This window comes from Eutrigla gurnardus (assembly GCF_963514095.1).
Source record: "Eutrigla gurnardus genome assembly, chromosome: 12".
In the NCBI taxonomy this organism is placed as follows: Eukaryota; Metazoa; Chordata; class Actinopteri; order Perciformes; family Triglidae; genus Eutrigla; species Eutrigla gurnardus.
In genome coordinates this window covers 10958726-10984794 of record NC_139926.1, presented here as the reverse complement: position 1 = coordinate 10984794, position 26069 = coordinate 10958726, and the positions used below count along the sequence as shown (strand labels likewise).

Genomic DNA, 26069 nt, shown 5'->3' with positions numbered 1-26069 from the left:
ACACGTTTTGATGTGAATTTGCAATTGAATAATTGATGAGATCAGGCAGTCAGTCCTCATTTCATCAGCTTCTTATCTATTTCAAACTAAAGGTAATATGGCACAAATTAATTTGCTTTTACTTTGCGTTTTAATGAGTTGGAACAAATGGTGACATTTTGGTGTCAAGTAAATGAGACTTAATATGAGAGTATAGTTAAATGTAGTTATATGAAAAAGAAAGATTCAGTATGAACAAATGTATATTGACACCGGTGAGAAATTCAGCTTACTGTTCAGCCACTTTTGGACTCCACACCACAGTCTTGTCAGTGGGCAGTTTGTAGTAAACAGCTTCAGGAAGACGTATCAATTCTGTGGTTTCCATGACCAGAACCTCTGCGAGGCAGGTAGAAAGGGAAAGCCATACAACAAAAGCTGCAACTGTAGCATGGTTTCACCACAGACCACAGAGCAGGATCCAAACTAAGACTTCGGCTGAGCTGAGCCTTTTTGCACAACGGTTTCAGCCTGTCCTCCACACAAAAACGACCACATAGGCCATTTGTTCAAGGAGCTTATTACGACCAATAGGCACGTTTTGAGGTTTAGTGCCGTCTAGCGGTCGTGTACATAAATGGTGTGTTGGGTATCTCTTCATCATATGCCCTTTGACCTTCGCCACCAATCAAAATGTGATGCGCCAGAAGGAGGAGTGGCATTCACATTTCACTGAACGTCGTAATCGTAGCATTGGTAAGTCTGTCATATTTGTGTACTCAGTTTGAATTTGAAGATGTTAAAAGCAGAAGTGGCAGTAGTGAATGTTATGCAGTTTCTGCTTCTTTAAGGTATTTTCCAGCAAAATGAGATTCAAGAAAATTTATTTTCATGTGTTCTGCTAACACCCCCAGGCTATATTTCATAATTAAGATTCATCCATGACGGGATTTTTTTTTTTAATTACTTTTCATGGGGAGATTCCTTTTACTTTAGGTCAACAAACTACTTAGTCCAACAAACGGGTCATTCATAAAAGCCAACATTACCCAGAATCCAATAGTTAATTGTCTGTTACATGATGTATCTGTAAAGCTTTGGTTGACAGCCATCTAACAGCAGCCTGAAGGCTTAAATAAAACTGACTGAAAGGTCACAAGTTCAACTCCTTGTAAATAACAGTCATCAGCCGGCTGTTTCCTTAATAACAGCCCCTGATTGCCCTCTGATGAGTTCCTGTAAACTACTGCTCACTGGCAGACGCTGACCTCAGCAGGTATTTGCTCCAGAGAACAATCTCAAAAGACATTGAAAAGAAGAAATATTCAGGCAACTGTTCAGTTAAACAGGTGGAGAAAGTAATTATATATATGTTCATAAATAATTCCACCCACTCAATCAACAAGGCGAGCTCCTGCAGCCAGTAAAACACAACCATGGTTTGTAACATATTTTATTTGCTTGGAAGTTTGTTTTCCAGAGCATGGCTCGAATCAACCATTGCCAGTAGCCTGTTCCACATGGCTGGCACACACACACACACGCACACACACACACACACACACACACACACACACACACACACACACACACACACACACACGCACACACACACACACACACACACACACACACACACACACACACACACACACACACACACACACACACACGTACAGTAGACTTGTTTGTATCGTCAGTGCAGTGTTTCAACCTCCACTATTCACTTCATTGCAGCACCTTTATTGCTTAAAGAGTGTTGCCTTAGAAACTCTACTCCCGCTTTGTCTTCGCCGTCCCTTTTCCGCAACACTTGCGAGTGCAGAACAAGCAGCATTTGAGTGTCAACCACAGAACTGTGAGGAGAATGAGGACAAGGAAGCCGATGACGTCCAGGCTGTGGTACTGAATCCAGTTTAAGTCGTGTGCAGCTACTCTTAAGTGCGCGGCCCCTTTGTGCCTCATGACGAACTCAGTCCAGAAAGCAGCCAGGTCCAAAGGCTCAACAGGACGGTCCAGGTGTATCTGAGACAGCGTCACCATCTTCTCTTTGTAACTGGGGAGAAGGCAAATTTTGAAATCTTTACTATTTTATATAAAAACATTTACACTATATTTATAGTGCAATAACATGTGAAAAATGCCAATCTAAAGATAGAGTGCACTGGAGCAACAGCAAATTGATCATCCAGGTTTAATCAGTACAGGTTAAGTGCACCCTGAAAAAAAACTATCTTTGTGGATTTATCATCTACAGAGTAGGATCAGTACAGAAAGTCTGTAATATTGTGCAAAAATCGGCATTCATTAATTCATTCATAATTGTTTGAAAAGTCAGCTCTCTCGATGATTCATGAAGAAGGAAATACACTAAAGACGTGTACAAAAACACAATTTGCTGTGATGAGTAACACTGAATATAATTGTATTTTTTGTTCATTTCTATCCCTACCTAATGGTCAGTTTCATGATTTCCACATAGAAACGGGTGAATATTCTCTTTAATTGACATCCACTTGTCTTACCTTGTGTCGTGGAGGATTTTATTAAGTGTAGCCAACAGGCTTTCAGTTGTCATAGCATAAATTGGGAGTTGCTCTGCAACACCGCGGGCTACCAGGCGATCTGCGTTGCTCCCCTGGTCCCCAAACAGTGGAAACATCAACATGGGTACAGCATTACAGACGCCCTCGTAGATTCCGTGGGTGCCTCCGTGAGTGATGAAGACTTTAGCTTTAGGATGGGCTGAGGAAGACAGAAACAGTTGTTATAGAACATACTTTGATTAGTTTGCATGGTATGATTCAAAAACACACTAAAACATACCTAGGAGATCATTCTGTGGTAACCACTTCATAATTCTCACGTTCTTGGGTAAATTTTCAGGTACGGCTCCATTGTATCTCCACACAACCTGGAACAGAAATCACACCTCTTTAAAAAAAGGAAAAAAAGAAAATAAATGCAAGGCAGGTGCTGGGAACGATGTTCTATGGTTCAAACTGATTAGGGCTTTAACATATATCCTGAATGTGTGTTTTATTTGAAAAGAATAAATAAAAGTTTAATAAAAGTCATTGGTAATCTGTGTAAACTCTTCTTGACCTCCGTTCCTCCCTGATGCTGTGTTTTGTCTTTGCTGATTTAGATTGGATTGCATAAAAGAAAAGTGATTTAATCTATTATGGTCATTGTTACCCGCTGAGGAATTTGTCGAAAGGCATCAAAGAACTGTTTAGCCTTCTCCTCAGGCATGCCGGCCACTATTGAGCCCAGGGTAAAGACGATGAAGCCATCGTCTCCTGAGCCATCCACAAACTCCTCCAATTCCTGCAGGGGGGAAAGACACAAACATAGTAAAAAAAAGTGTTAATAACTTAGATCTAGTGGGCATGACCCAAGTGCACCGACTGTTTATTTTAGGGTGCAGCCATGTATACATTATTTTTCAAATATATTAAAGGGAATTAGATCAATGTTTTATTCAGCAAAGATCAACATAAATAATGTCAGAATCTTAGTTGTGCTTTTGTCAAGAAACCATTTGATTTGTGTATCACTTTGCTTCGACTGTCTAACTTGAATCAGTTGTTAATTCAATCAATCATTACAAATTTTTCAGCACCTGGTATCCAGTTCAAAGGTGGCATAACTTTAAGCCTGAGGGCTTGATTGTGTTTTTATCCTTGGTGTTGATGATGTGTATGTGTGTAAAGTGCTTTGTTATTAAGTATCTAATACAATACAAGCAAACAATGTCCTTGTCTCGACTCTGACTCAGTTGTTCTGTTTCCTAAATCTTTTTATCTTACATTTGCTAAATATTTCCCACCTATTTTTGCAATGTTAGTTTAGAAACAAACAATTGTAGTTAGAAAAGTTGCTGACATTTAAAGCCACTTGGGGTCACAAGAAATAAACCACATCTGAACACATATACTGTACATACTATTTACCTTAAGTTACTTTGGCAAACATCTGCCCATGTGCACATCAGGCAGCGTTTGGTCAACATTAAATGTGCTACAGGGTCTGCTAATGAATGGGCTCATCAATATGAGTGTATTTTACATTGTCATTTGATTCATTGTTAATATTTAACTATTGATTGGTGTTTCTTTCTGACTCAACACAAAGAACGTATGCAATTAATTTCATGTGAATCCAGATGTGCTGCATGTTTGGTTACTCTGACATACATTCTTTGAATACTCACCGCTGGCAGAGGAGCTTTCTTTGCACAATTGATACCTCCAATAAAAAACATGTTCGGCAAGACAGGTTTGGGCCATTCGAAAGTAAAGTCATATCTGAGAAGCCAGACAGCGCCATGACTAAGAAGGTCCTTGTAGGTCATGTTTTCTTCTAAATATCTGCTGACCAAATCATCAAAGTGGGCATAGAGTACCCTGCACACATAGAGCTCAAAAGTAGCCATGAACATGTTTTTGACCCTCTGTGGGAAGGTCATGATGTCTGTATTACCAGAGAAAGCCACGGGAACGTAGGAAGGAGGCATGGGGCACTGGTTAGCCTTTGAATCCATCTCACATGGAAGTCCACGGAGAAAATAAACCGCCGGAATGGAAAAGATATGAGCCAGGATGGAGCCGCAGGGAAGGAAGGGGTCTGTAAGCACCACATCGAAGCCCCCTTCCCTCAGCTGACTCATGATAGGCTGGTTGTTCAGCAAACTCTCGCAGGCTGCTGTCTGCGTCGACGTGAAGTTAATCAACCGCTGCATATTGACGAACAAATCTGTGATGGCTGGTGGCTTGACAAACACTCCGTCCTTCAGGTCTTCGAATACTACGTCCAGTTCAGCTTTGGTATAGGGCACTTGGTAGATGGCAGTCTTGTAGCTCTCGGAGTCACGAATCAACAGGCTGGTTTCAGGCACCACCACCAAGACCTCGTGGCCCCTGTTGATGAGCTCCTTCACCAGTATCTTCATGCTCAGCCAGTGACTCCCATCCACAGGCACAGCAAGAACCTTCCCCCCTTCCACGGGCCCCAGACTGAGGCAGCACAGCCAGGCCACCAGCCCCAGTGCAGGAAACCACACCCCGCTTCTCATTGCTTCTATTCCGTGCTGCAAGGCAGCTCCTTGTAAGAGCTAGTGGTAGCAGCTGTTTAGAGGTAGCCTTATGTGTGTGCGTGCGAGTGTGTGTGTCTCAATGCTGCAGGAATCTGCATTTGCAGGCGGGCTCTTATATAACCACTGTAAACAGAGCAGGACTCCCAGATTCTCAGTGTTAATCATTCACTTATGTGACTTTGCTTTTTTTTTCTTTTCACGCTATGTTTTAACCTCTTCGTGTCTTGCTGTAATCATTTACATTCAACATGTGTAAATGATAAACTTATTTACACAATACATGCACGTGTGCACGTGTGTGTGTGTTTGAATTGTTATATTTATATATATATATATATACAGTATATATATATATATATATAGTATAAAATGCAACCTTTACCGTATCTGGTATGTGAAGTTATGCATTATAAACACAGTAAAACAGTATGTCTATCCAACAAATGAAATATGTTTACATAAATAAGTTGAGCTTCTTTTGGGATATCAGTAGTAAAATGCATTTCCCTCATTCTATTCATCATACTAACGGCACTTTCTATTTGTATGCTTATGTATTAAGTAACTAAGAACTGCAAGTCAGCGTGTCTATGAATGTTTGCAGCTTGTACCGCCAACTGATGAGAGCCAAATCATTTATTTACTTTGGCCGCTCCTCCTCTCCTCCCCTTGAAAAACATACACATGCGTGCCTAATGGGCCATTGCGTATGACCTCATTTTGCTTGTTTTTTTTTTTTCACTCTCTCCAGTCACGCACATGTATTTCATAACCATTGTAAAAAGACAGATGGCGTGCAAAGCTGGTTGTAATAGGAAACCAACACCCTCCTCTTTGGAGGGGGATGATGATAACAAACCAACAATGTTATTCTTGGGTTACCTTTGGTTGCAACTTGCTCTGCCACAGGAAACCATTGATAAGATTAATTGCTGCACTGTTTGTCAAATTGAATTAGTTATAAGCTCATTAAGATATAGTAACCATTATGAAGAGACTAAAGTATGCCAGGCTTTATGGATCCAGAAAAAAAAAAAACACGATCAACTTATCTTACCCTGGAATGTGTGATATGTGTGATATGTACTACATTTTCATTCCTCCACACTGCAAATAGTTAACTGTGGAGTCCTGTCAGGGAAACACACACACACTTCTTCAGATATAGATTAGTTGAATGCCAATCTATTCATGTAGGAATAATAGACACCATGAAGACAGCTTCATTTGAAAGACAGTTCTTTTCTCATTATTTTGGCCCCACACTGAAAAACTGCTTTTTGAACACGTCCAGACATTGTAGGGGGCAGTACACAGATTAAGGAAGTAGCTGTTCTGAGTCTGTCTCACTTCATACAGTTTTGGTGTTTGCCAACAGAAGCATAAGAGATGTAACAATTAATTTCACTTGGTCAGCATGGATATCTTTTAAAGGTGTGAGAATGCTTCAACTTAAAGAGCTGTCAGACGGTGGAACGGTGTCTAAAAGTCAGAATTGGGGGCTACAACATTTCCTATAACTTGCAACTAGTCCATCCACATCACGCAGCTAATTGTGCAAATGGATTTGCACAAATGGATGTAACATCAATGAATTGGATGAAGATTGTTCAAAAACGTGCAGTGTTATCCCTCTTTAAACATTTCCACGACTTGTCTGTGACAGCGTGGTTTTTCACCTTCGCCTTCAGGCGTGGCTGTTCAGAAAAACCCTTTTTGCCTGATGCCACTGGACGGAACAAACTTGTACAAACTAGTTTTTTTGAGCATACGGGAACCTTAAGTGTCATGCTGGGGAAGTGGGAACCAACCCCCTACAAGCCATATGGCTTGTGCACCTTAAGAAAATACTCAGCATGTCACCGTGGTGACATTTGCTCTATAGCTGTAAAAAAGCAAACCCATCTCCCATCATGGCTTTAATCTTTTTGGTGAAGTCAGCAGTAGAGGGATTTAGTAAGAAGTTGGGGCGGGACTGTTAAGACTGGTGGCACAAGACCATGACCCCCTAAAGCCTTAAACTCTGAACCCTAAGGGACTTAACTGACGTCAAATGGTTAAGTGTGAGAGGTTGTGAGGGCTTCAAATGGTATAAACACAAATGGGACAGCACTGGACATGGCATGCTGCATTGATGAAACAAAAACAAGTAAAAACCAACTTTAAAGTTTTTTTACATGCCATATTAAATATTTAATGTTAATGCTTCTGTGTAAATGTAATATGCCACACTCTTTGTTTACATTTTCTTTTTACATTCCTCCGGACTTCCCCTGGTAACCCCCTGTTTCAAGTCGCAACGCTATGAACTGTGGGTAATTCCCTCAGGCAAAGTCACCATCGATGCTGACTTACGGAAAGTGGGCATAAAGAGCTCCAAAAAGTCCCCGAGTGAGCCCATGATGATTTGAATCCGTGTGGGCATTGAGAGCGGGCCCATGACTTGACACACACACTGAGTCATTTCATAAAAGTCTTTACTTGACAAACTGGGTAGACGGGACATTGTTCACCAAAAAATACAGATTCAAACATGGGTCAGGCAAAATGGGGTCCAAGAAACAAAAACAGGCAAAAGTTCAAAAGCACTAAACTGACCCAAAGAAAGAAGGCTGCCAGGGGAACACACAGGGGAACAGGAAACAACAAGCAGAGTAAAGGGGGTTTAAATGCACAGGGAAGGGCTAATGAGACACAGATGGAAGTAGTTAGGGGCCGGTCATACAGATACTGGTGGGAAACAGGAGACAGGAAGTGGATCCTCTGAAAGTAGAGGAGAGGTATGTATGTTATTTCAGAAGCCAAAAGTTCAGTTGTATACTACTACTACATGTTTGCTGCTTAAATGTCCCGCGATATTTGAAGCAGTGACATGTAGATATTTTTCAAAAAGATTTGAATGACGTTAGAGTTGATCTGTGCATAACGCCTTTCTGTAATTCTACCTTTGAAAGGTGGCCAGTACACACTGTTGTAAGTTAAGCTAATTTAAAACTACACTACACAAAATAACTCATTTCAAGCAATGTTTTTTCTCAAACCTGTATAATGTGTATACACATCTGTGTGGTCGATTGATAAACATGGGATATGGATGGAGACATGAACTGATCTGGATGAAATCTGGATGTGCGGGCTATGAGTAAGAGAGCAAATGTTCCATAATAAAGATTCGATACCAAAGATTTGAAATGTGTTGGTGATTTATATATATATATATATATATATATATATATATATATATATAAAGTTGCACCCAGTAACTATTCCCAAAGAAAGGATGGGAGTCTTTGCAATAAATCCGAAGTATCATTGTGTAAAAGAGACAACAAGTAAGGAGATACCTTCACACTGACTTGATACTGCCTCAGTGCTGCAGTCAGCAACATTTAGCTGTTCTTGTGTTTCACCTTTGTTTGCCTCGCTGACCCTAACACACATCTACACTCACTGCTTCTGTCACACAGCCATTTACGCTTTTTAAAATCAAACTGTATTATTTTAAGAAAGAGTTTATGATGATGAGACTCGTCAGGGCGGAGCATAAATCTGATCATTTAAACTGCAGGGTGTAAACTGAAGTATGAACTGATTTACACCGTTTCGCCTGCTCCTCCTCCTCCTCCTCCTCCTCCTCCTCCTCCTCCTCACTGCAGGGTGCGGTGTTGGGCTGCAGCCACATGGTGGAGCCAAAGTCACACGAATCCTCAAATGCCAGTCCAAGGTAAAAAATGCTATTGCCAGCCATCGGCACAGCGTTTGACCTTTTGCTGTCTGCCCTGTGTGGCCAGAACTGCTGCGTCAGCAAGTTCTCAAATGAAAAAAAAGATCATTCACCATTGTTTGTTTTTATAGGAAACATTCAAACGGACGTGTCGATATGAGCTGCTTTAGAAGCCCTTATTGTGTACATTCTAATAATAATAATTTTAAAAAGTTTTGTGTGCATTCAACCCACCCTCAATAACATTTCCCATACTACACAGCAGCCATGGCTACTTTCATTCCAATGTGACTGTAAACTCCTCATTGAGTGGAAACAGCGCGATTAAACGTTTAAGGGGTTAAAACGCGGGCGTGTGACCGAACAAAAGGGGGATAACAGTGACACCGAGCATCTTACTTGTCTCCGAGACGGAGAGAGTGAGACTTCAGAGGCAGATCTTTGCTCTGACTCTCTGCACGGATGCGCGCCGACCTTGGAGTCTCCGGACGCGCAGCGCAGGATTTTGCGCACTGAAATCAAGTCGAGCTGAAGAGAGCGGACCGCCGTCTGAGAGCCGTAGTCCTGTGTCTGGGATCCAGGCTCACCTGAACGTCGTCAGGTCCATTAATAGGCTACCATTGCTCGGGAAGTAGGGGGGAATCTAGTCTTCGGTTTATTTCGGGTCTTGGCTTGATTTTTGGCAACTTAAAGGAGCGGTGTTTGAATGTAACCTTGTTTGTAGAGAAATACAAGTGTCCCAGCCGCACAGGGAAAATCCACTCAACACCCTGAGCGACGGAGGCGTTTGGGAGGATTTTAGGACTCTTTCCAAAGAGTGGATTGAACAAGGATGATTGCAACTGCCTTACCTAACTAAGTGAGGTGTTATAGTTGGAAAAAAACGGTGAGGAAAAGTTTTTTGTTTGTTTAAAAAAAAAAAATCTCCTAAAGAGTAAATACAAATATTCAATGTTTGAAGTCCTTCCACCTTTAACAAAGGGCGTTTAAGTGATTTCATGTCGTTACTATTTCTCGCAGGTGATCACAGCGATGCTTCAACGGCATGCGCGTCTGTCCCTCTCCAAATCTCCCAGAGAGGATTTAAGCGCCGCTCATTTTCAATAAGTCGAGAAGTCATCGAAGATGAGGGCTCTGCAAACATTCCTGTTTCTTTTCCTCCTGCATCAGGTGAGTTGTGAGATGACTGACTGAGAATAGACAGAATATGTATAAATATAGCCTACTGTGTCCAAGAATGTTTTAAAGAGAAGAGTTAAAGACAGTAAGTGGCTTTCGTGTATCTGTGTTTTTATTTTTATGTATTATGTTGCTGCCACCCTTCAATCAAAGTTGCATATTTATTATTATATATTATAGTCTGTATATTTTATATTTATATATGTTCATTTGTCAGTTACTAGAGCTGCATCATATTGCTCATGTAATGTTAACAATTTATCAATCACCCTATATTGTCAAATGACAATTTAATCAACTATATTTGTCATCAGCAGCAAATTTGCTGGTTGACGTGAACTCACGGAGGCTTGTTTTGTGTCATTTCAACTATTTGATAAAATATCATACACCCAATTTTAATGAAAACTATTTTTTCAAACATTTACTGAGTTAACGAATATATACACTACAAATACGGGGCTGTATAATTTCTGTAGCCTATCTTTATTTCAGAAATATAAACAACCAAATGAATGGGATTTAGTTTACAGAATAATGTGACTTTGTTAAATAGCCATAATGCTTATGCAGTTATTTGACCTAATAGCAACTGAATTAACTAATTGTTGATATTTGGAATTTTGACTTTTCTTAGGAAACGTGTAGATATAGAAAATGTTTTTTGGTGCACGTGTACGTCTTTTTTACACAGAACATCGACATTACATCCCAAGTAAATGTGAGCATAATGCTCATTATAATTAACAATTTTGCAGTATTAGATTAGATGCAGTATTAATTGATAGTGGAGTTAATATATTTAAAAAAATCTATATTAACTATTCACTAAATGTAAAGTCACATTTATTGACATGCCTGCTTGCAGAGTTTCTCGTTTTTTCCCCTCCATTGGGGTGTTTAAAAAATATATTATTATTATAAAATGACCTTGGTATCCTGCCACCGTCGCTCATGGCTCAACAAAACCAAAACAAACGAGGTTTGACCTCTGTGTTGAACCCGCGAGGTGTCTTTGCCGTTATAAAATGGAGGCCAGTTCAAAGAAAAAAGACAACTGAGAACAATAAGGTGAAAATTGCAGAACCCACAGGTTTCCAAAGCCTACACTGTTCCTGCTTTATAACTTATACAATGTGATGAAATCACAAGTCCCTATGAATACATGTGAAATTAATAGTATTTAACAGAGATTGATTGCCTCAAGCTTCTTGGCAGAATCTTTCTGTTGTCTTATTCTGTTATTTTTGCAATAATAAGCCCTCCAAAGGAAGAGCACAAGCTTTAGGGAAATATAAAGGTCTTTTCCCTCTATTTTTTTCTCCATTGGCTGCTGATGTCCTCTAGTTGAATAAAGTAGGTTTTATCGTGATCGTCCTTGCTTTACAGACTCTTGCCGTGATCAGACCTGAACAGAAAATGCCATGTGATTGAAGACGTTCTTCACATCTGTGCTATCCTCAAAGCGGGCTTCTTTAAAGATAGCCTTGAACTGTGCAGATGCAGCGACAAAGTGCTGTCTGCTCTGGCTGGCGTTGTAATCAGCCTTGTGCCTGTTGGGAGCTCCGTCTCCAGAGAGAGAGACAGGCTGCCTCCCCGGAGAGGCTCTCTTCGTATGCCTCGGTGGCTTCCCTCCCAGCAGACCCACCACTGTCTGACTGGGGACATACTGGCCCTTATCAATATTCCCCCACCTTCTAAAGGGTACAACATGTTTAAATACCAGGCTGACGCTCACTGAAAGCATTAAATATGCACCAAACTTCTTGAGCAGCAGAAATCTTTTTCCTTAGTACGTCTGCTTCAGAAGATAGTTCACTACGAGGACCGTAGGGATCGGGGTGACATGTGGCAAAGAGGCAATACTTTGTCTTTCAACCCATGTTGCACTTCAGACAACCAAACCACCAGGATAGCCTGTTATAGTGAAGGATATGATTTAGTGTTTTAAGTGTTCAGTGTAGGAGCCTTTAGTCTCACATCTCACATCCAAAACAAGAAGCCAAAGCACAAAGAGTTTCCCTCCTTTTTTTTTTTTTGTTGCATCTCTGTACACACTTTGTACAGCGCTCACCCAGAACATGAGTCAAATGGTGAAAATGTAACCCCGGCTCTCGCATCTGTGCCATACCCCAGGGACAAATAAGAGGGTCAAAGCCATCCTGGGAGAATCCATTCTTCCCCCATGACATCTGCTGCAGTTATCCTGTGTGCAGTGACAGCAGAACAATGTAGATGAAGATAAAAAACATACTTGAGAGCGCCTGCTCTCTGCCACATCCCTCTGCCTGTCCTGCCCTACAGATTGCGGGCGGAGAAAGTGGGTTTTTCCAGCGCTGCTCGGGATTAAGCGGGAGAAGACGTTGACACAGTCTATTATGCCTTTGTATCTTATTGCTGGGGTGAGAGCTCTTTTGGTAATGTTGTGTCACGACAAAGCATCTATGTGGCCCGTGCCAAGAGGATCAGCAGGCGGTGTTAAATGTACATATAGCGCCGGTGTAACCGCCCAGAGTCGGACTCAGCACGGCTGGAGCGAGCATCCTGATAGAAGGGTGTGACGCATTAAAGAGACAAAGCTTAGCTGGTTACTCGTAAGCTGAGCATGTCTTGTCCTCTGGATTCGCTACATGCTCGGAGTTCATCCCTGCAACTTTGATGTGCACTGATTTAAGGGATTACAAGTCATTTCCCAAAGGATTTCACATTAATTTCAACAGTTATTTATTAATTTATTAAGCGCTTGATTATTTATCTGCTCATCCATCCTTGGAAATGGGAAATCCTCAGAAGGAGAAAAGTCCACATGTGAAGACGATTTGGTTTCCGTTTTAGTCGCTTATGTTATTGTGAAAATCTACGAGAGGATTTTTTTTTTCCCCCGCTTGTATTTTTTCTCTGCAGCGAAACAGTGAGGCTCTATTCAAAGTCGGAAAGGGCTCTGGCAAGGACAACAGTTTTATCCCTGTCTTCATAACAAAACACAAATTCTACATAAATTCCCTCTCAAAGGGCTCTTTAACCCTTTTCCCCTTCCCCATGCTCAATTAGGTTTGGTTTTATTATTTATTTATTGTATATTTAAAGGCAACTAACACTGGGAAGAGTAATAAAATGTACAGTGGGGGGATTAGGAGCAGCTCTTTAATCTCCACGCTTCTGATAATACTGCATGGGCTGATTGATTAGTTTTTCAGGAAGCTTATGTCAGAAAAACCTAATCCGTCTTTGGATTGTGCCAGCCTTGTAAGGTTTTCGGTGCTGCCACTTTATCATGGCGGCGAATTACAGAGCTGCTGGGCTGTGATAAGGTCCTCGTCTCTTTTACAGACCCCACCGCCCAACCCCCTGCACCCCTCCTTTCCCTCTGGACAATAAAAAAAAAAATTGTGTTTATATTCTTCACATCCCTGCTCTGCCTGGTCTTCACATCAACCTCTCCCAGGATTTTACTTGTAAGAAAGAGAGAGAAAAAAAGAGAGTGGAACTTAAGTCGTCAAAAACTCACCAGAGAAATTGGGTGGGGAGAGAGAAACATATGAGAGAAAACGGCAGGCAGACCGGTAGAAATCACTGTGGAAGTGATTAAACACGGATTGACACAGTGAAGGGGCCTTGTATGCATGTGCTGCCTTCCAGGAATCATTTTAGACCTAACATGGTGCTGATGTGTATCTGTGCTCATATTGGGGTCACAATCTTCCTCGCCAGAAGGCTCAACTAGATAATCCCTCATAAACAATACTGTCTGTGGTATTTGCGGCCCTCTGCCTGGCTCAGGCCTCTGAAGGAAAGGTTGCCATTCCTGCACATTAAATCCCTCAAATGTATCTCGCAGCCACTACAGGTTGTATTGACTGCGTCGAGCGCTGCAACCTATTTCTTTTCCAATCATCAATCATAATTGTGTGTGTACTGGCAATAAATCCATGATAAAGGTCCTGAAATGAAAAGAAAGACATCCCGAATGATTGATAGGTGTTAAGCCATTGCCCTTTGCATTGACAATAACCATACTCTGGCTCTGGATGGACCATTAAAGACTTAACTCAAACAATTATGAGCAGGGTGATTACTCCCTCCCCCCCCCCCATCAGCCTCTCTCATGATGTGAACAGTTATGATGAAGTCAAGTCCCCATCAGCGCTCACACCCACCGTGGCGGCTCTGGTGCAGGAAACATAATGTTTAATATGATTTTGAGTTTCCTGATCTTGGTCCACAGCTATGAATTTTTATGGGCGGTGTGCAGCCCGAGGCAGTGGTAGATCTGGAGGCTCCGCTACCTTCTTTCTCATTACCGCTCTGCAGGTTCAGAAAACATCCAGCCCCCTCTAAAGCACAGCATCGCTGTTTAGCAGCTCTTTTACTGCCTTCGTCGCTCTCCACTGCTGCGCTGCAACAAAACAGAAGGTGGAGATCATATCAAATACAGCAGGTGTTTTGTCTGAAGCTGGCGTGGATGATGGAATACCGTCTGAGGAATCGGGATGTGATGTTTTCTGTTATCAAAACCAAATATTGCATTAGTTGTGTTGTTGCTGTACAGCTGCAAGTTTCTTTCCCCATTTATGCTTGAAACGCCAGACTCAGGATCAGCTGCGTCATCTCCTCAAACGACGACTCTGTCGGCACGGAAGCAAAGTTTCTGCCATTTCCCAGACACCCTGACATGTAAAGTTCTTAATTACCTCCTTGTTTGGTACTATGGAGAAGGCAATCACAGTGCATGTCAGAGCCCGGGAAAATGATTGACCTCTTTAATTAAAAGTGTGTTGCTTTCCTGTAAAAGGCAAGGTGTGACAGCGTTAGAAGTACAATAAATCTCTCTTTCTGATTATTCTCACTTTTGCATTTCCTCCTCTGCCTTCGGGCTTTGAGGCCTTTTCTTTTCAGCTTGTCATTTCCAGCCAAGCACTGTCAGCTCCCCTCCGTCTTTGTGTATTTCTTGTGAAGTACGCGTCTTCAGAGCCTCTCAGAAAGAAAGGGAAGCAACGTCTTCCCCACTCTTGTTTCTTCTTCAAAGGGAGCCGTTTCTGTGAAATCAGCCAAGGCACAATCTGCTTTGAGAACAGAAACATTTGCTCTGTCAAATTTAGCGGACGTATGTTTGAGCAAATCAAGTAAAAAAAAACTAAACGTCTCATTTGCCGCACGGATTTGAAAAGGGAAGTGAAAAAAGCTCAGCGAGAGAAACATTTAGATTACGTCTTCCTGAGATGAAAGCGGGAACACCAACTGGAGCTCGAAAGCGTTCGCGTCAGAATAACACGCCTTGCCTCCTCAAGTATTAGCTGAGGAGTTTTACAAGCATGACTACCATTGTTGCACAAAGTAGAAGGTGTTTAAAAACTGGTCAAGAGAATGATAATTACACCGAGTCCAACATGCTTTTTAGCATTATCCTCCTGAATCCCTGCTATCAGACACGCGGAGGTGTGCTGCAGGTGTCAGGAGCCGGCGCAGGAGTTGTCGCTTTGACCATATAAGGGGATTATGAAACTGATGATGCGTCGAAAGGTAACGCCTGCCTAAAAGTGAAGTGTTCAGGGCTTTGCTGCTGTCACATGTGGCAGGTGCTGAGATAACACAAGTATCCAGATTACCTGGAGGCTTTTCGTCCCACAGCTCCTCCTCGCTCCCCTTTTCTTCTCTCCCAGTGGGATCTTTGCAAACACTTCCTGAACACCTGTCATCGTCGCTGCATTTAAATTTACCGCACGGAGCCCTTCTCGCTAACGTCCCATTTTTACCAACGACGTAGATGGAAATCATACGACGATGATCTCCTCGCAGCTAATTCATTAAGGAGATGTTTTTCTTGTAAATTGCAACTAGAGATGCGATTTTTTATTTTTTATTGATTTTCATTCAAGGAAAGCATTGTGTCCCCAGTAAATATGAATAAAACGATTACGCTTCTAATGGATCTTTAAAAACATGTTATGGATGTACTGACAAATAGAGGTCATTGCTTCCTCGATTTTTTGAATCGTTAATTAGGCTTTCCTGCTTCACAAAGCTGTAAACAGCTGTAGATTTAGCCACTGCACTCGTTTAAAGTATAGTAATTCCAGTTTTATGTGAAAACCGTATTCATTTTACACCACTGAATTTATCACTACTAGTGTCTTTACAAACTAAAGCCTTGAATACAACTCTGTTTAATATGCACAACTCCCATTAAACCTCCCATTCTTGACCAGGTACAACAATTAAATGATGTGCACATGTGAATTCATCAGTCATATTAACACAGTTAAATAATATACAATAATACAACAATTGTGCTACTTTTACTTGAGATGTTTTACACTACTGTTTACAGCATTTTGCTGGTAATATTAAATAATTATAATAAAGAAATAAAAAAGATTAGTATTTTCATGCTTTTCTCATTGCTAATTTGCCAAATTTCCCAACTGTCTGGAGCTCAACAATAATGTCATCACATCACATGAGTTCACAGTTTGAGCTTCCCATAGGCTAGATATTTGAAACCTTTTGGGAACATTTAAATTTAAAGGATTCACAGTTCAGCAAAGCAGCTTCAATATAAACACTCTGAGATTAGTATCAGCCTTCAAAAAATATTGTTCCCTTAACAAAAGGAAATAAAGGCAGAAACGTTTTAGTTTGAACACAAATATGACAAAATTCACCGACAGGCTTATGGCAGTTACACGTTACAGAAATACTCCTTTCACTTCCTGCTGCCAGAGAGCCATTAGGAGCAATCTGGCTTTAACATTGAAGCAGAGAGACAAGAAGTTCTGAATGATATTGACACTGGTTTGCTTTACGGACAGTTGACTGTAAATTGTGGTTGGTTTACACAGATTGCATTTTTGACTCCAACCTTTGCAGGCACTGAAGGAAAATGTTTTGTCTTCGAGATTTCCGTTGCAAATAGATTTGACCAAATGACTGGGATTTATTTTAACCAACAGGCTGATGCAGCTGACATGAAACCATGAAGGTGACTAGTTGCTATGTTGCACCTTTAAAAGCTGTCAGCAAGGTCTGAAAAGCTGTCAGCAAGGTCTGAGCGAAATGTGATAACTTTTACTGCGATTGGGTTCTCTAATTAGGAAACACTGAAACACATTTGTACAGTTCTCTCGGCAGCTTTCACTACATGCAAACGTTAAATCAAATAGGTGGAGGTGTGGCGAGGCATGGTTCCAGTCAGTGTCAGCAGCTGGAAGGAGAGGATTGTGAGGCTGAGCAAGAATAAAGAAGAACACCGACACTATAAACATGACTAATAACTCACATCGCAGGATTTAGGATCCACCTCGGGAGGGTTACGTTACGTGCTGTAATTTATGTTAATCAGAGGATGTGAGCAGCTTCGAGTGACATGAGCAGTCGGATAATATGTTTCCACAACATGTGTGAAAAACAGGCACCTAAACATAGTTATTTTTAGTGCTCTTATACAGCGGTATATATGGTAAGATAACCTGTCGGGGACAGACACGTCTGCAAGATGAATGCTTGAAAAACCTACAACTCATCATCTGGTGATATTGTTCGACGAAAACAGACATTTTCAAACATTGGTAATGAAGCAGACAGTAGAACATGGTAGTGTCTAATTTGAATTTTGAATATTTCTATTGGCCTGCTTCAATTTTAAGGCTTGCATTGAGTCCTGAGGCTTTGTTTGTGTTTTTCTGTATGCTGTTAGAGCGACTGATGTTCTCCTGCTCATGAGATAGACATGTCTCATGGTGACTAGCAGCTCTCCCGCACTTTTATGGTCCTGTAGGATAATTTAGCTCTCAACACAGACCAACATGTATAAAAAAGGCAGCTGAAACAGCCAGGTGTCGCAGCACATTGTTTCTAGCCGCATTCACAGTTGCAGTGTTTTTTTCTTGCCATTAGATCATTTAGGTGACAGTTTCCATCTCACATTTAATGTGGCGTGGAGTGCATTTAATGTAAGGCAAGAAAAACCTCTTTGCAACCATATTATTCAGTGTGTGGCGACGGTGCGACACTTAAATTGAGCGCAGTCTGATGTTCACAGCTTGTGTTTTTAATTTACATATTATATTTTATAACAATATAAGGCACGCTCTTCAGGTTATTGCAGCACATCTGTCAAAGTAAACATCTGTAAAAGGTGGAACCGATGTACTGTGGAGATAGAGCAGTGATGATACTGCTGGGATTATAGGAAAGAAAACATCAGCATCACTTTCCTTTGAACATTTGGACAGGGGTTAGAGTTTTAAGGTCTTTAAAGGTCGACATGACCATAGCAACCACATAAATGCATCCTGTCGCATATATGATGTATTGTATCTGAAAGTCCAGGTTACTCGGCTCCGAATGTAATAATACATTAGATACCAGCTGCTCTTAATATTCACCACAAATTATCCCAACACTGTAATATGTAGATGATGAATTCAGCCACAAATTCAATATTGGATCTATAACATCTTAAGTAGGAGTGTTAAGATATTAAGCCTGTGGTCTTTCTCATTCTTACAGAGGTCAGGTGGTAATGGCCTGAAGGATTATCCTGGAGGGGAGTAGATATGCTACATGCACACACACACTAACCGTAGCCTTCTGTGATTGGTAAGGTGCCCCCGGTGTGGATTTGCTGTTTGCGATCCACCACAGTGCTGAAGCACCTGCCATGTGTTTCCCTGGACGGCCTCTGATTAAAAGTGATGGCTCTGGAGCGTGAGGCTGTTCCAGCGATCAGAGCACCAATCTATTCTTCAGCAGCGTGTAGACTCTGGGCTCTGGTCTGCCTAAGCGCCTCCAGGGCCTTCTCTGCTGGAACCGGCTCTGGGTGTGAATCATTACAAATGATATGCCCTGTAACATCAGGAGGAAGATGGCTGGGGAAGGACGCGGGGCAGGGGATTGCAGGTTGAGAATGGGTTTAATGTGAGTGGAGCCGCTTGTCATGTCGGCTGCTTGAAAGTGAGAGGCTGCAGTCAATCTAGGGTCTAACGCTAAAGTAGCGGCTAATATGGCAGGTGTTGTGTTGCAATAGTGCTGGGAAAGTATTATGGCAGCGGTCGAACCCGGTTTAATTTCCATGGGCCGTCCAGATTTTTACTACGTAGAAGCGCATCAAGTTAATGAAGCTTCAGACACAGAAAATTAGCAAAGAAATGAATTGCACCACCAAAGTGAGGTCAATTTGCACAGATAAATCCATGAAGAACAGTGGAGTGCATCATTGGAACAGCTCTGCTTGCACTGATGAGCAGGTTAATTGCCCATTTTGTTTATTTGTGAGGAAGATGCCTGAAACCAATTTTCTTCAGACCTTATGTGCTGCAGAAAACAAACTATGGAAAACTCAAAAACACATTTTTTTTTTTGCTGACTGCTACGAGGAACTTGGTAATGAGGATGAGAGTCTCTCGCACAGAACAGTGAAAGACAGACAAGCAGATCCCAGATCATCATCACATGAGTGATCACTGTCAACAATGCCAGGTTGAGAGAGATTCGACAGCCTTGCCCGCGGCCCAGAACCCATCACCGCCGAGCACAATGTCGCCGGCTGCTCACTGCAAATGCATTTTAATGGCATCTCTTCAGATGATCCAGAAGCCAGATGTCACTGGCTTCTTAATAACTTTCTAGAGGCTAGTTCTGGTCACTGTGGCAATTACCTTTATGTCAGGCCTCTAAAAGATATGTCTACCCACGGGACAAGCAGGCAGCCAGCGCCATAATGCTCATTACAGATGGATGTCGAAGCTGATTCATCCTGACTCGGTGTGTGGCTCGCTGCTGCTCAGACCACTGTCAGTATTCAAGTAACACTAATACTTCCGGATAGTATTGATTGACTCAAAAACATTGAATCAATTTGGCATAAGGACTAGGGACCCATTTGTGTATCACCTAAAATTAGCCAGGAAGGTCCAAATAGCAATAAAAACTGTCGATGCACCGATACAGATATCAGATATCGGTCAGATACTGACTCAAATATCTGGACTGGGTATTGGTGACAATGAGGTAATCTGGTATCCAATAGAATTATTTTAAGAAATAACAATTCATTACATTTATATTATTCGTTATTTTGTTTAAAAAAGAACCCCAAAGATAACAGGAGGGTTAAGTCAAACCTGATCGCCTTAAAGATACAAGGAATGACCCCGGTCACTTCCACACATTGAGGCATAAAAATTAATAATGATCAAAACACTGGTATTGAATTAGTATTCATTATTGGCCAAAGCTGCGATTTGGCTATCAGTATTGGGACTGAAAAAGTTGGAATGGTGCACCCCTCATAAAAACATACACCATTTAAAAAGCTGCAAATAAAATCAGTTTCACACATATACACACACGTAGAAAACCAACATGTTATTGAAAACAAGAAAGGTAGAAGAGAGAATCCTATTTTAAATGAGTACGGCCCATACCATTTAATATCTATGAAATGCTTCACTTCAAAGGCTGAATCAAATTGAATGGAACTTTAAGAGGTTTTCTTCAAGGCTTGAAAAGTGAATAAAGCACTTATTTCTACTGTGGATGCACTTTTGACAAGATCTAATGCATTACTGCTTGTATAGTCAGATTAAAGGCAGAGAGAAATATAGGTAATTTACCCAACTCTGCCTCAAGTATAGTAACAACGTGCATTTTGCTCCTCTGATAACACAACAGCATGTCAGTGTGTGCACTTTAAGGTGTGTACTTTAAGGTGTGTACTTTAAGGATGTGGTGGAGGATGCATTTTTTACGTATTCCTAACTTTTATGCTGACATACGTATTAATTAGGAAAATTCATGGTCTTTTTTATCAATTGGTACATTTTTTTACTGATATTTTTTCACCATGAATGCATAACAAAAACAATAACTCCTAATATAGATGATTGTTTATTAATTAAATACATTTTACTGTAGGAAAGGTCAAGACATACAGCATTCCTAAATGACCTTAACCTTTGGCATTGTACATTTTCTTCTTGTTACTCATCTGTGATAAGTTGATACATTGACATACAATCGGTCTCCTCTCATATTAATCAGTTTATGTGGCCTGATCTAACATTGACAGCACTGACATCAGATCAGGCCCAAATGCTAGCTAAACAGTTTAAAAAAAAAATGTATTTCATAATATTTTTCTTCAATATTTACAACATACAAAAGTAAAATGAATATGTTCAGTGGGTTACCCTGCTTTTGTTCTGCTGAAGAAATAAAAATCGATGGCAGCCTTGAGGATCGTGTTCAAACTCTCCTTATTTGCTAATTAGTCCACTATATTTATTTACAGCCAATTGCACATCTGAAGGTATAAAAGTCATAAACTGACCTTCAAAATGCTGTCCTCCTGAGATGACATGAGTGTAAATTACATTAACACTATACCTGTCAGTGGTGATGCAAAATGACGATTAATAAATGGAAGAAAAAAAACATTAACTGGAAGCAACAAATTCAGTATATAAAAAAATGCACCTCTCTGGGTGTTTAACAGGAAAAGGAAGACGCTAAACCACACTGACAGAAATCAGCAACGCTTGCCACCAGTCACTTTGCCTATGCTGTTGAAATGAGGTCTGCTGTTTTCAGCTTCATAAGTCTGCAGTTATTATCATAATAATGTCTTGTTTCAAGTCGCCCCGAAACGCCTCCAGCACAGCAGCACCGATTAAGAAATCTTAATTAAGCTTTTGTAGATTCTCCTTCATCAGACCTTGCCGCTTTTTTTTTTTTATTCTTGTTGTACAAGAAATTTGGATTCCTTTAGTCTGATTTTAAGAGACACGACTGGTGCCTAAATGAACAAGGTGTGTGTGTGTGTGTGTGCAGGGAGTCAGCGAGGGAGAAAGAAACCAAAGCCTATGTGTCAGTGCAAGCTTTCAAGTTCCCAGTGCTTCATTTCTCTCGGGGCATATAAGTATTAGATATCCCTCTGCTGATCCCCTTGTTGTCACAGCAATTTCCCCAGTTGCTCATCATACTTAAACTCCTCTCTCATTTCCATTATAATCATCCCATACAACGCTCACCTGAGATTCACACTGAAAGACAAAATTTGGCTTCACCTCTTAAGCTGCGCGGCATGACACCCAATGTGTAATGGATATAAGGGCTCGGGCTGGAGGGGAGGCGAGTGCTACGTCTGCCTTGTTCGCAGCGGTGAAGGAATGCTCCTGTTGGGAGCCCGCAGTCCCGCAGACTTTATGTCAAGCATCGCCTGTTATTGTGATGTTGTAAGAGTCAAATCAAATTAACAGCCGAGCTCACGCGCGGTATTTCTAAGTGGCAGCATCCGTGAGGCGATGCCGCCACTGGAAATTGGTTGATTAAATGACTGTGGAGGTGATGAGCTACACAGAGGGACGTTATTACAGCGGTGCCTCATTCATCCATGTTTACAGGGAGCGACTGTCTTAATTAAGCATTGTGAGGGCTGATAGATGGGTCAGGCTCACTGTCCGTGGGAGACACATTGATTTCACATTACGTATCCAGATGGCCGAGTCGCTACGTCGTGCTTGCTACATTAAGGTGTTACTGGGACATCGGCAGCCGAGTAGAGAAAAGCTCTAATTATAAGATACATTGCATAACACGAGATATGTAGGCCTTTTACCAATAGGAAGCTTTATAGGAATGCGAGTGTGACAAAACAAATTGTAGCAGACAGACCTAGTTTGTTAGCTTTGTACCCATGTGCCTCAGTTAGGCTTACAGCAAAATTATAATTAGTCTAGAAGTAGTGCGCATGCAGCTCAGTGAGAATTCAAACAGCCGCTGCTCGATGCTTTCAACATCTGCTTCTCTCAGTGATCCCTGCAACCGGGCCTGGGGAAAGCCGGCACTACTAATTACTAATAAAACCAGCTAAGCTCATTGCCGTGAGTTATTAAACCTTTATCTGAAGCGGACCAGGAATTGCTCCTGAAGCTAAAAGGCTTTGAGGTGCGAGGAGGGATCACAGTTCATTGCTACATCTGGATTAGCATTTAGCACAGAAGCCTGTTTTATTGTCGGGGAAACATCCCAAGCTAAAGTTCATGTGCATGGGGCATCTGAGAATAACACCGCTGATGTGAGACCTGCTCTCTGTCTGGGGGATTTGCATTGTCATGTAATCAAGTCATGCGAATATGAGCCTCGCTGAAGTTCATCACTGCGTCAAAAACGACTTGCATGGTGTATTTCCCCATTTTTCATTATCTTTGGTGCTACTATTGTACGTGAATAGTTTCACAGTCATCCATGTAATGCAATTACTATCAGTGCCACTTTGCTGCATCAGCATGTCGTTTGGAGTTGTACTTTAAAAACAACTAATGCCTCCCTGTCGTAATTCAAACTCCTTTGACCAACCTCACCCCCCCTCTCTTTCATCCTGGTTGCTGTGAAGGGATGCCCACTACTGCACAGGCCTGCCAGCATCCTCAGCCACCACACTCGAAGCATTCTAAACACCGCATGAACAAAGGGTCGTCTACTGGCGTTTTTTAAGGGGCCCGCTGCTTCTATCAGTGGCTTAAATAGAAAATTGATGAAAGTGTGTATTTGATTAATGACAGATGGCACACAAATGACAAGACAACTGAAGCTCATCATGTCCAAAGTGAAATCAGTTAAACTGTCGCTTATATGTTGCACGTTGAAAATTATTTCAATGTGATTTTAAAAAACTGATTCTTTAAAAAATTCTGATTTGAGCAATTGTTGGTAGGCTTAAAAACACGCATTATTTTTGTTGGATGGAGGCAGGTTAGCCTTTTCTCTTATTTCTAGTCTTTGTGCGATGCTAAGCTGAGCGACCGCTCGTTCAAGCGTCATACTTACCGGAACAGACATAAGCATCACACTTGATCATCTAACTCTCGGCACTCTTTTCTTTGTAAAGAACCCATATTGCGTTGATTATAATATTCTCTATTTGTAGAATTTAAAATAATGTATAGTGTTATAAGCAGTTTGTGACCACCCATATGGTAGGCCTAATATTATTGATCACACGCTTTCATTACGTGGGTTCATTTCATTGGCAGTCAACTACTGCACCCATTCTGAGATCCCTTCAGGGTGGAGCAAAAGGTGTGGTTGAAGGCTGAGGAGTCTTAAATCCTGGAGCCAGCTCATCAGGCCAAACCATGTGGTGCCATGTCATGGGGGAAATGTGGGTTTAGTTATTTTTGCCGTCCATCTTGGTTACTCCGTGGTTGCTATTTGGTTTGGCCAAGCCACTGTAGGTCAGTTTATCTTCTGTATTTGCTGTGAAATTAAGTAGTTATGTTATGTTGACTCTTTTATAGACATGTAATGTCTTGGTTTGTACTGTTTTCTGTATTTTTGGGGAAACTGAAAACCTATCTATGGTTACAAGAATTTAGTAGATGAAAGCTGTTTTTGTCATTAATGAGTTAAGTAATCATGTTCAATGCCATTTGTTCCTGCTTTCACTATGTTGTCGACAGGAGCCTGAATGATGCATACTGCATATGAAACCAAATTTGACAATGTGAATTTAGGCTATTTTGGTTTTATTGAAAGAAAAAAAAGTTCAGGAAGCCAACTTAATTCCTTCATTTCTGTGCCAAGCAAGGTTTCTTTTCAATAAAATGTTATTTTCTTTCTGGGACTGAGTCCTCCTTCTAGTGCCAGCATCTGTTTAAAGCTGTCGTTAAGCTTTAGTTTACCAAACTAAATGTTTCCCAAGGGAACCTTTGCTGTAGTACAGCATTTATGAAAGAAAAATCTTAACTTGTGGGTGACTCCATGCCCATTGTTCGAATTTATTTTGATACCTCTCCATCTTAAGTGTTTATGTGCTGTTTCCTTACCCTTGTGCTGGCCTGCTGCAGTCCAATGGCCACTACTAACTTGTCAGCGTTGAATTCACTTAGATTTTCTGTTATATATTTGGTCAGTATCACTGTGTGTTTTTTTGTTTGAACTACACAATATTTTTTGTGCATCAGCAGCATTGCAACATTATATTACAAAAAGGTTTAATGTCACTTAATGTTGTTTTGTCGACCTTTGCTGTGTTTTCTCTGTAGGTCACATGCAGGAAAGAGCATGGAGGAGCCACAGAGCTCATCCAGTGGGGTGACAGTGATAATGAACAGAAGATTTCTCCCACGGGAGCCAGTCCACGGATCCTCAACCCCCTGCGTTTATTTGCCAGGGGCTCCCCTGGGTTCAAGAGCAACATGAGGGAAATTACATATTTACAGAACATGGAGGACTTCTGGGACTGGTTATCTAACCAGACAGATGCTCAGGGTGCACAAGCCAGAACTAAACGCAGGCCCATCGTCAAGACTGGCAAGTTCAAAAAGATGTTCGGGTGGGGGGACTTCCACTCCAACATCAAGACTGTCAAACTCAACCTGCTGATCACGGGGAAGATTGTGGACCACGGGAATGGCACCTTTAGCGTTTACTTCCGCCACAACTCCACGGGCCTGGGCAACGTGTCAGTCAGCCTGGTGCCGCCCTCCAAAGTGGTAGAGTTTGAGATCGCCCAGCAGTCCACACTGGAGACCAAAGACACCAAGTCATTCAACTGTCGTATTGAGTATGAGAAGACGGACCGCAACAAGAAGACTGCCCTGTGCAACTTTGACCCGGCCAAGGTGTGCTATCAGGAGCAGACGCAGAGCCATGTGTCCTGGCTGTGCTCCAAACCCTTCAAAGTCATATGCATCTATATAGCCTTTTACAGTGTAGACTATAAACTGGTGCAGAAGGTATGCCCTGACTACAACTACCATAGTGACACACCCTATTCCTCCACAGGATGATCTAGCTGTCGTTAGTATGCATCAACCTTCTGTCGGATCTTCAAATAATGTAAATGTCAACCTCTAAGCTCCTTGTCCCGCAATACCTAAATACCTAAATACCTAAATACCTAAATACCTGAGACATGTTGCAGGAAGTGCAATTTATAATGGGACACACTCTGGAGGGATTGTTACAGAAAAAAGAAAACCACTTTTGTATATACAGTACAGATCTAACACTTGGGAGAGTTAGGTGTTCAGGGACTTGGTTTTAGGGGTTGACTTGGGATTCAGAGCTAGCTACCAACCCTGGGAG

The 26069-nt window shown here is 41.4% G+C and overlaps 2 protein-coding genes across 2 annotated transcripts; one reads left to right on the top strand and one right to left on the bottom strand.

Annotated features, from left to right (window-relative positions):
- Nucleotides 1-1533: 1533 nt before the first annotated feature.
- On the bottom strand, nucleotides 1534-5146 carry LOC311021934 (UDP-glucuronosyltransferase-like). The gene is made up of 5 exons (XM_084022877.1): nucleotides 4196-5146; nucleotides 3178-3309; nucleotides 2806-2893; nucleotides 2505-2724; nucleotides 1534-2035 (listed from the first exon to the last, which is right to left on the bottom strand). Exons 1-5 carry the CDS (start codon nucleotides 5054-5056, stop codon nucleotides 1753-1755), a joined length of 1584 nt encoding a protein of 527 aa, XP_083879003.1. The 5' UTR covers nucleotides 5057-5146; the 3' UTR covers nucleotides 1534-1752.
- Nucleotides 5147-9825: 4679 nt separating this feature from the next.
- nxph2a (neurexophilin 2a) lies at nucleotides 9826-25864 on the top strand. The gene is made up of 2 exons (XM_084022646.1): nucleotides 9826-9971; nucleotides 25025-25864. Exons 1-2 carry the CDS (start codon nucleotides 9927-9929, stop codon nucleotides 25769-25771), a joined length of 792 nt encoding a protein of 263 aa, XP_083878772.1. The 5' UTR covers nucleotides 9826-9926; the 3' UTR covers nucleotides 25772-25864.
- The last annotated feature ends 205 nt before the right edge of the window (nucleotides 25865-26069 follow it).

Coding starts and splice junctions, on each gene's coding strand:
- LOC311021934 (XM_084022877.1), bottom strand. CDS start 5,056: ATGAGAAGCGGGGTGTGGTTTCCTGCACTGGGGCTGGTGGCCTGGCTG. Junction 2,725..2,805: donor ACCACAGAATGATCTCCTAG/GTATGTTTTAGT, acceptor TGTCTTCCTCAG/CCCATCCTAAAGCTAAAGTC. Junction 2,036..2,504: donor AAAATCCTCCACGACACAAG/GTAAGACAAGTG, acceptor CCTTCTCCCCAG/TTACAAAGAGAAGATGGTGA.
- nxph2a (XM_084022646.1), top strand. CDS start 9,927: ATGAGGGCTCTGCAAACATTCCTGTTTCTTTTCCTCCTGCATCAG. Junction 9,972..25,024: donor TTCTTTTCCTCCTGCATCAG/GTGAGTTGTGAG, acceptor TTTTCTCTGTAG/GTCACATGCAGGAAAGAGCA.